The following is a 10,995-nucleotide window of genomic DNA, read 5'->3' on the forward strand; positions in this document are numbered from 1 at the left end:
TTGCTCTCAGTATCTGGCTATAAGCAACGCTACTTGCCCGAGTATCTTTGAGTTTCAAAAATATCTTCGTCCGGTTCGGTTGTGCGCGCAAGTTCTCTTTCGCATAAAGAGACCTCAGTGGGACCTATAAGTTGTTTGCAATCAACTGACTACCCAACCAAGTACTAGCGCGAGTGAACCACAGTGAACACTACTAGTCTTTAATCACGATATAAACTGTAAACTGTAAAATGCCTCGTACGTAAGAGAGCAATCTTCACAACTAAACTAAAATCCAAAAAAATAACAAAAGAAACGAGTGAAACAAGCTAGAGGCGAAGGCGGAGTAGGATATGGCCACTAACACGGAACTGCTGCCCTTCCATCACCAGACAACGATCGCTGTTCTCAACAATCTGAATAACCACTGCGGTGGATCCGGGGCCGGAGGTAATGGAGCCGGAGCGGCTACCAGTGGATCGGGAATGAACGGTGGCGCCGGAGCTGGAGCGCCCAGCTGGGCCATGGACGAACTGTATCAACAGACTGAGTTGCCAGGGCTGACACGAACTGGAGCCACCGGCACCACACACCACCACCTGCTGCGCTTCACGCCCTACGCCCTGCACCACCGCCCGCCCCACCATCAGCTGCCCGCCCTGCCCCCGGCGCTCTACCTGCAGCACGCGGCAGCAGCTGCGGCGGCGGCTGCAGCAGCGGCAGCCCATGCCCAGCACCATCACCACCACCACCATCATCTCCACCCGCACAGACCCGCTTCGCCGGAGAGTCCACCGCCCGCGGAGGGCACACACATCAGTAACCTGTTCCCGGAACTCCTCGAGCAGATCTTCGAGCACCTGCCGGTGCGGGATCTGGGCAGGGCTGCCCAGGTTTGCACCGCCTGGCGGGACGCGGCCTATGCCAAGAGCGTGTGGAAGGGCGTGGAGGCCAAGTTGCATCTGAAACGCTCCAGCCCGAGTCTCTTCAACTGTCTGGTCAAGCGGGGCATCAAGAAGGTCCAAATCCTCTCCCTGCGTCGCTCCCTCAAGGACCTGGTTCTGGGCGTCCCGGCTCTCACATCGCTCAACCTGAGCGGCTGCTTCAACGTGGCCGACATGAATCTGGGACATGCCTTCAGCGTGGATCTGCCCAACTTGAAGACCCTGGACCTCTCGCTCTGCAAACAGATCACCGACACGAGTCTGGGCCGGATCGCTCAGCACTTGAGGAATCTGGAAACCCTGGAGCTGGGAGGTTGCTGCAACATCACCAACACCGGATTACTGCTCATAGCGTGGGGCCTGAAGAAGCTGAAGCACCTCAACCTGCGATCCTGCTGGCACATAAGCGACCAGGGCATTGGCCACCTGGCGGGCTTCAGCCGGGAAACGGCCGAGGGCAACCTGCAGTTGGAGTACTTGGGTCTGCAGGACTGCCAGAGATTGAGCGACGAGGCGCTAGGACACATCGCCCAGGGCCTGACATCGCTGAAGTCCATCAACCTGAGCTTTTGTGTCTCGGTGACGGACAGTGGCCTGAAGCACCTGGCGCGCATGCCCAAGCTGGAGCAACTGAACCTGCGCTCCTGCGACAATATCTCGGATATCGGGATGGCCTACCTCACGGAGGGCGGCAGCGGCATCAACTCCCTCGACGTGAGCTTCTGCGACAAGATCAGCGACCAGGCCCTCACCCACATAGCCCAGGGCCTGTATCGGCTGAGATCCCTGTCGCTGAATCAGTGCCAGATCACCGATCACGGAATGCTGAAGATCGCCAAGGCGCTACACGAACTGGAGAACTTGAACATCGGCCAGTGCAGCAGGATAACGGACAAGGGACTGCAGACATTGGCGGAGGACCTCACCAACCTAAAGACCATCGATCTCTACGGCTGCACGCAGCTGAGCTCCAAGGGCATCGACATCATCATGAAGCTGCCCAAGCTGCAGAAGCTCAACCTGGGCCTTTGGCTGGTGAGATGATGCGTTCACCACGACTGCAACGCATGTGCGGCGGAGGAGGCTGCGCGCATCACTTGCAATTCCCAAACATAGATTCAGGGGGGAACATAGATACTGTAGTGGATGGGGGGGATGGAGTAGGGAGGCGCTGGAAGGAGCGATGTCGGGCAGACAAGATACACTGAAAACTCATAGCTTTCGTTTGCCATACCACGCGCTGTACTAAATTTTTTTCGTACGAATCGAGTAGAAACGGGCAGAGAAACAGAAAACAACGCACCAACAACAAAAAGCAAACAATGAAACACACACACACACTCAGGCTGCGTTGGGGAATGGGGGGACAGAGATAGACGGCGTCATGAACAGTGTTGCTGGCTTAGCTTTTTTTTTTATCAAATAATGTAATTTATTTTCTTTTCTAAAAAGTAAACATTTTCTTGATTTTCAATTTTAAATAATTTTTATTAAATTTTAAAATCTAAATAACTATTTTTTTCTACAAAAACTACCTTTAGATACTGTTAAGTATCTTTAGTTTAGTTTTCCAAAAGTATCTTTTTCTCTGGCATACATCCTGGCAGCACTGTCCATGGAGCTGGCTTCGCTGCGTTTGTTTAAGTCTGTATGCGTGTGTGTGTGTGTGTGTGTGCCGCAGGTTCCTAGGTGTTGGCCAAGAGCGAGGGGAGAAGCCAGCCGCTGCCGTCGGCAAAAAAAAAAATAAAGAGAAAAAAAGAAACAGCTAGCGGCCGAAGCAGCAGCAACAACAACAACTGCAGCTATGGCCGACAGCAACAAAGTGCATGGCGATGGAGACGCATGATAAGTAAGGGGGAGTAATGGCGGAGAGGTGGGCAGCGCATTTATACACACACACACACACACACACGTGCATGAATGAGAGAATGCGTGTTTGTGTGTGTATGTGTGCAATGCAGGCCGCAGTTAAGCAGATGCAAATAAATTTAAATAGTTTATTTTAATTCACGCTTCGGCAACAAAAGCCAGCGTCCTCCATTGCCACAGCAACAAAAACAAAAGCGACTCAAACACCAACAACAACAACAAAAAAAAACATAGTGGCAGGGAGAGTTGGGGCGAGGAATTAAAGCTCTTTTGGAGACTGTTCTGCGACTTGACTCTCCTCCGCTCTTTGCTTGGGGCTCTCTCAGCCGCATTTTTCTTGCTTTGTGTGCTCCCTTTTTTTGTTAGTATCTTTTTTGTTTTTATGTTTCTCCTTGATTCCATCAGCATTATTATTGTTTTTTTTTTTGTTGTGTTTTTTTTCACTCTCGTCTCGTTGCGAATTTGTTTAGTACAGCGTCGTTAGTTATGCCGTTTAATTTAGTTGATTAAAAACCGTAAACAAGAAGTAACGAAAATTTAAGCAAAAAACAATGTTAATAGTAGACACTTAATGAAGATGCGTAAACTTAATTCTTAGTTCTTAAAAATTTGTCAAGCCACAATTAGTCAAATAACAAAAACAAAAAAAAGCGAGGGGAGATACTACAAATAACACAAGTTATTTAAAAAAAAAAAAAGAAACAACCTTGTTTAATAGAAAAACTCACCTAAAAACACATACACAAGTAAACACATACCACACACATACACTGACACAAAAAACGTTAAAGAAAATTCTGTAAATTTTTTATTGTTTAATTTATAAGTAAGCAAAAAACGGAAATGAGAAAAATGAGAGACGATAACGATTGAAAAGAATATGCGAATTAATTCTTTTTTCTATTGTGATATAAAATGTATTGTATAAAAAAAAACCACATAAACAAACAAAAACTAATGCTAAAAAACAATTAATTAATTTTATTTAAGAAGCGACGAGAATACTTCAAGCAACCACACAAAAAACAAAAAATAAATGAAAAAAACAAGAATAAATTATATTAAAATTAAATTTAAAGAAATATGTACAATGTTAAGTCAGGTTTTTCAAGCCAATTTTCTCTGTTTTGGAATTAGTTAAATGAGCCCGATTCGATGAACTTTTTGTTGATCCGCAATATACCGAATGCCTTAATTATTTTGCAAACTATGTATATTATTAACTATGTTGATCCTGAAAACCACTGAGTTTCCATTTTTCCCTAGACCTAAGTTTTCGATCGATTGATATTTCTGTTTTAGGAGGATATAGAAAAGAAGGCCCCCAAAATAAATTGAAAAAGGATGGCGATTAGAGATGGCGACGCGAAAGGAAAAGAAAATAAATTAAATATGTATAAAAAAAAAAATCAAACAAATGCCAGTACTTTTATTGATCGAACTGGGGGAGTTGCCTGTTTATCTTACTCAACAAACTGCGTAAATGTTTTGTGGGATATTTATTTTATTCACACACATACAGAGAGAGAGGGTCCTGTGTGTCTGCATTTTGTAATGAACAAAGGGCCTGCACTAATGCAATTGCAATGAAATGTGCAGCCAGCCAGAGATTCAGATGCCGATATATGCTATGCTAGCATATATGGCCAGATAAATGCGTATATAGCATATGCGGTTATGCAACCAACACACACACACACACACACATACAATCAGAGCCCTATGTACTGCAATTATTTATATTGCCTGCATTATGTATAAGCATCGATGCCCAAACGTATTCATGTATGTATTTACACATATACAACTGAAGCTTCATATCCCTGTGTACACATAACGGCTTTACTTGCTTGCTAACTGCTTAAATTTGCATTAAATGTGCGTATGCGTCAAGTGCGTATGCCTGTATGTGTGTGTGAGTGTGCGATTATGTGCACTCACACATACACCCACTTACGAAAGCCCTGTTATATGCAGAAACCACCCAATTGGAAATTTTGCATTTATTCAATCGCCGAAACCCCAAAAATTAAAGCTTTAAATTCTTCCCAGGATGAAGAGCTCCAGGTCCCAGCTCATCTGATCCTCATCATGTATGGTTCTGTGATTTAAGCTTTGAATCCTTCTTGTTTAAGCCCTTGACTATATAGTACTTTTTTAAAAGAACATAACACAAACTTTCCATAAATATTTAGTTGATTCTGGAACTATTTAATTGAAAACATTTTTTTTGTGTATTGCCCCTTAAATCCCCTAGTATTATTATTTCTAATCATTATAAATAAAAAACTTTTCCTCAATCATTAAAAGAAAACATCTCTAGCCTGGAAATTCCCTACTATCTTGGGACAATGTAAACCCCACCAGTAAGTTGGGTATTTCTAGTGTTATAACCTGGACTGGCCGGGAGGGGGAGCCTCTAAGTTGGTCTTACTTAAAATTCAACTCACAAAACCTGACTTAAAACCTACCTGGCTCCTCCCCGCTGCCCCATTCCTTTTCTAGCCGAGACCTGAATCGGTGTGGTCTCAGTTTCTGTTTCTATTTCTGTTTGTGCCTCAGCTGGCGACTGGAAACTGAAAATGCGACTGGAACTGGGGAACTTGGATATCGGGGAACTGACTGGGAAGTGGGAGTAGCGCGGTCGTGTGCCGGGCAAAATTGTTGTTTAACCAACATTTGCATTCTATGAATTTTGAATTTTCTGAAACGCAGCCGTAAGATATCGTCGAGTCACGACAAAAACAACAATAAACAAACAACAAAAGTGATACTGAGGTAGGTGGTGGGGCTGCGGGGGTCTCTGCTCCCATGGTTTTCGGCTACCCTACCCCAGGCTATCCAGGTCCATCGGCCAGGCCGCCTGATGTCAGCTCAGCCTTGTCTGCAGCCAATTGCTGCTATCTTATCAATGCGTCGACGTTGGCAAACAAACGGAGCCAGCCACCCCCAACGGGCAACCACCCACCGGACGGGAAACGGCAACTGGGAACTGGGTACCGGAGTGGGCCGTATGACTTATCGGTCACGACGGGAGGAGTGAGTAAGGTGGGTCGAGTGAGAGCCGAGCGGTTGGTAGTAGTTACGATATCCAGGGGAGTTGCAATTGCATTCTGCTGCATCAGCAGCACGAAGAAAATAAGCCAAAAAATAAATACAATTTTTAATTTAAATTTGTACAAGAAATTTTGGAAAAAAGGTCTCTTGAAAAAATGTTTTTTTTTAACTACTTTGTAAGTAAAGTAAAATATAAATATATAAACAAAATATAGTAAATTTTTCCATGTGCGTTCAGACCTTCTTGTGGGGGTCTCATTAACATGGCCATGGCAGTGAAAACGTTCTAGGAGATCCTAGTTCGAAGTACATCGTATCTGAAGCCTAAGACCCATTTATCAGCATTTTCCACACACTCGCCATGAGACGAATTCCGAAATCGATTCGATGTTGCTGCTGGGCTGTCGCCGATGTTGCTCCCGTGCTTTGGTTGCTGTTGCTGCTGCTGCTGCGACAGTAATGTCGCACAGGGAGTTTGAGACTCGACGGCAGTCTGGCATCCAAATGTATTCCTTTTCATATGCACTCGGATAAATATTCCTTCTTTCCTGTGAATTAAAATACATTTTTTGAAAGGCATTTTTATCCTTACCTTTGTCCTACAGGATAGTGGCATATACTTTCCATTTCGAAGAAAACTACAAAGGAGTTTTAAAATGTGAGCCCAGTTTTTTCGACTGCACACTCACTTACACTCACTGGCACTCACTCATACACCCAGGATACAAGGATACAAGGATACGAGGGGAGCGGCCGTCGAGCAACCCTTCGCACGTTTTCATTCCCTTTCGCTGCGATTCGTTCGGTCTAGCGCTTTGAATTTGAACCCCCGTTTTTTCAAAGGACTAACTTCAAATGCCGAAAATAAATGCCCCCTCCTTGCTTCTCTCCGCTCCCTTCTTCGTCAAGGGAAATGCATTCAGTTTATATGAAAAAAAAAACGTTGAAGGAACGAAGAAATTTTAATCCACAACGGACCTCGTGTGTGTGTGTCCCATGGATACCCCCGTGTGAGTTTAAATGTGTGTATGTGTGCGTGCCATGGATACACATTTCGTGAATGCCGCCCAAGGTGACCAAGGAAGGATATTTGAGGCAGCAGCACCACCACCACTACCACCACCACCACCATCGACAACAAAAAACGGCACCACCATCTGCAATCGCTGCAAGGTTATCACAGCGGCAATAGCTACCTGCCTCTCTACAAGACGGATGTTGCATGCCAAGGATCATTTGGCGTGGAAAGTGGAAACAGGTGTCCTTGAACGGAGATAGCAGGAAGTGCAGGCCCTCAAATTTGGGAGCCAGGATCGAGATTTTCCCAGGATTTTCCCCCAAAGAGTGGCAGCTTATCTTGATTTTCTATTTAGGGGGAAAGTTTATATCCTTTGGAGTAAATGTTTTAAAAATATTAAATTAGTTTTTAGAGTTTAAAGTAAATAACTTTGAAATAATAAAAGAATAGTTTATTTTATAGATTTGATAAAAAAAACAATAAATTTTTTATTACTATTATTTTTATTACTATGTAGTCTCACAGATTCTTAGGTCATAATGGAATAGAGTGAAGCTATCGCCAGCATTGGAATGTGAGCAAAATAGCAGCCACAACAACAGCAACAACACCATCAGCGAATGCGAAACAACCTGAGATACAGATACAAAACACTTATTTTTAATTTCGATGAATCACCATCGGTTTGGTTCAGTACGCTTTGGGTTCGGTTTGGTTTTGGTTTTTTGGTTTTTGGTTTGGTTCGGTTTGGATGAAATGAAATTCAGCGACGTCGCCGATGACTGCATGCCTTGGAAGCCAGAAGACAGAAGACAGGCGACAGAAGACGGGAGAACGGAGAATCCGAACACGAAGAACAGGGGACAACGACGACACAAAACAAACTTGAAGAATGCACAAAAAGCAGACGACGATCGGGGCTGGAAACGAATCGAAACCGTACGTAACGAAAAACGTTAAGCGTTGGGGAACATATCCCCGGTTCAGGGGCCCCAGTTCAGAAAACCCTCGGCTCTTCTCCCCTCCAAACATTCCAAAGACCCTACGCTAGTTGGCAGAGATAAGGGGTTATCGTAGCCCTTTGCGTCTAAAAGTGGGTTCAGCTTCCTCGCTCGCTTGAAATTCTACACGCTTTTTGATTGTCGTTTGGTTAGAACCCAGAGTTCCCTTTTCAACATCACGGGTCTTGACATGTGCTGCCAAGGTCTAGACTCTGGAAGTTGGTGTGCTTTTTCAGGGGAATTTGAAGTCCAAATAAGGATCAAACACTGAGAAAAATACTCCGAAAGCACAGAGAGACTAATATCTCTACAACATAATTTATTTAAGTTTTTAATATAAAATTCCAATAAGTAATAAATACTTTACGTTTTCTACCATACCCTACTTTCTTTATAGAAACTTTCCTTCAATTGCAGAGTTTTAAGAAGTTGGCCCAGCATCCTTTTGTCCGATAACAGAGGAGCGGAAGTGCTTTGTCGCCATTGATGTGACAACGACTTCCGCTGTCTCGGCCTGACCTGGGCAGCCGGTCTTTTCTGTTGGCCCTCTTTACTCCGGTCTGCTCGCAAATATTGATTATTCGAGATTGCGTGCCATATGGGCTACGGGGCCTGAGACTGAGACTGAAAGGTGTGCTAGCTCGGAGCGGAGCAAGGAGCACGGAGCACGGAGCACGGGGGTGGTTAAGTCAGCGACAACGGCGCACATCAAAGGCTTCGTCAAAGTTCTCGTTCTACGTACTGATGTTGTTGGTGTTTCTCTTTCGGTTTCTGTTGTTCGTCATTTGCATTTTGGCGGGTTCCCAGCGAGAATTGAGCGAAGGTCTCTCCAAATTGATTGTGAGCCGTGCAACCTGGGAAAGACCTTTGCATATGCATGTCAAGAGTTGTCCGGCACTCGCCATTGTTGCTGCTTTTGTTGCATGTTGCTGGTGTTGCAGCATGTTGTTGCTGTCCATGTTTTCTGCCGTGTGCAAGTTGGCTTCGCCTGTTGCTTGGCTTCGCTGCTTGGCAGCCCCGGTTTCTGTGTCAGCCACCTGCCAGCCAGCCTGATCCGCCTTAGGATCTTTTCGACTCGTTTTACCCCCAAGCCCCGTACCCCTTCCCGTTTGGCATATCCCATATCCCAAAATGCCCCATACCATTTTCGCCTTAACCCGCTTCTGTGTTAATTGCAAAGGCCGGACGGTGCCACGCCCCGAAATGAATATTAAAATGTGTTGCAACAAATGCAAAAAGCGCATAAATAAGTAAAAACTGTTGACCACCGCAGTCAGGAGACAGGATAGCACTTCCTTTCAACCGCAGCGTAATAATCGGAGAGCCACAAACTGTGCTGATACTCTTGCCCCTTGGCTTAAAAACTATTCAAAAATATAGGTTATAGAAATTAGAATGTAGTTTAATAAATGGTTTCATTCTTCCTTTAATGGAAAAGGACTTTATTCATCTGTGTTGCAGATTCATTTTCACAAAAACTCGCAACTCAATTGTAAAAATTCTTCAAACAAGACCAGCTAATATTTGGTTTGGCTCTCCGGTTCAGGAGTAACACTTAGCCCCAAAAATGTAAATTACTGGCTAGGTTAGGGTATTATTTTTGCATAAAAATAGGCAACCAAATCAAATGTAACCAAATCATTATCCACAGCCACACACAAAAATGATGTGCGTGCAACAAAAATGCAATCGAAATCGGAATTGCTGATGGCGATGGGCGATTGTGTTGCAGTTGTTGCAGTTGCTGCCTTTGCTGCTGCTGCTGCTGCTGCTGTTGATGGAGTTGCTGCAGTTGTACATGGCCGGAATATATTGTATATGCTTAATGGGGGGCAGCGGTGCGGAGGGGTGGACCTGGGCTTTTTGGGGGTGGTATTTGGTGGACAGGAAACTTGATAAGTTGCCCTGTACAAAGGAAATGCATGAAATGTGCATGGAATGCACTGTTCAAAGCATCCACATGAGTGTGTGTGTGTGTGTGTTGGAGGGCATCCTTTGGCAGCAGGAGTGCCATTATCTGGCACTGTTTGATTATCTGCGGCCTATGCCACAAAGTAGGCAATAGTTTTTAAACTTCACTTTCCAGCTGCTGCGGCTGACATTTTTGAAGCAGTTTTTAAACAAATAGAGTTTCTGGATATCCCTCTTGATAATTCTATTGATAATTTAATCTATATGATAATTTTTGTCATTTCTAAAACTATATTTTTGCAATTGTTTTGAGTCTGTGGATGTGGCGACCGTTATGTTTTCGAAACGCATTTCAAGCTCATTCAGCAACTGAGAGATACATTCAGCTGGCTCACACAGATACTCCACACACCAACACCAGCTAATGGAAGAGCGAAATCCGAGAGCGTGAGAGTGCCAGCCATGCTCAATTCATCTTCCCCCTTAGGTCTCCCCCGTGCACTCTCTCACTCGCTCTGCTACCCACCACTGGGCGAGCGAATGCGACGAGCGACAAGCGAAGTAGTTGGGGGGCGAAATTCGCTCCAGAAAGTATCTGAATCGTTGGAACGTCTGGCCTCCGCATGAATATCCAGATACTTAGCGGGGCGATTGGCCCCAGCAAGTACAGACCTCGTTGCCAATGCCCGTACGGAGCAGATTTATCCGGGCCATTTTGGTGGCGGACGCGCCATAAAGTAGCGGGTTCTTTTATCTGCCGCCTGCCTGTGTTGAATTTCATCGATTCGCAGATACTTTTTGGGGCTGCGCGCCATCAAGTATGGAGAAATGTCAAACGCCCAGCTACGTGCTGTCGAATACCATACTTTCTGGCTGCCTCAAATGGGCGCTGCGCCCCCCGCCCCGACCCCTTGGAGCCGTAGATGTTGTAGCTGTAGCTGTAGCTATTGCTGGAGCTGGCCGTCTTGCCTGGCCGCCTTGCCTTTCGTTGTTGCTGTCGCCGTTGCCCGTTGCCGTTGCCGTCGCCTTCCCTCCATTTTGGCTCCATTCTACCAGGGCTGGGTTTCCGTATTCCATGGCACTTTGTTCTCCCCGGGAGTTACAAACCTTTTTTTTTTTGAACAACGGGGACCTTATCGGCTCCGTCAGCTGTACAAACCGAAAAATATCATTTAATTTTCGGTGTTCGCTGATAAAGCACACTTGGCGTTGATCG

General features: G+C 45.2%; 1 protein-coding gene across 1 annotated transcript; it reads left to right on the forward strand.

The window, feature by feature from the left end:
- On the forward strand, nt 1-4,163 carry LOC6496094 (F-box/LRR-repeat protein 14). Its single transcript, XM_001960175.4, has one exon. The coding sequence runs from the start codon at nt 333-335 to the stop codon at nt 1,965-1,967; it is 1,635 nt and encodes a 544-aa protein (XP_001960211.3). The 5' UTR covers nt 1-332; the 3' UTR covers nt 1,968-4,163.
- Nucleotides 4,164-10,995: the final 6,832 nt, after the last annotated feature.

This window comes from Drosophila ananassae, chromosome 3L, assembly GCF_017639315.1.
Source record: "Drosophila ananassae strain 14024-0371.13 chromosome 3L, ASM1763931v2, whole genome shotgun sequence".
NCBI lineage: Eukaryota > Metazoa > Arthropoda > Insecta > Diptera > Drosophilidae > Drosophila > Drosophila ananassae.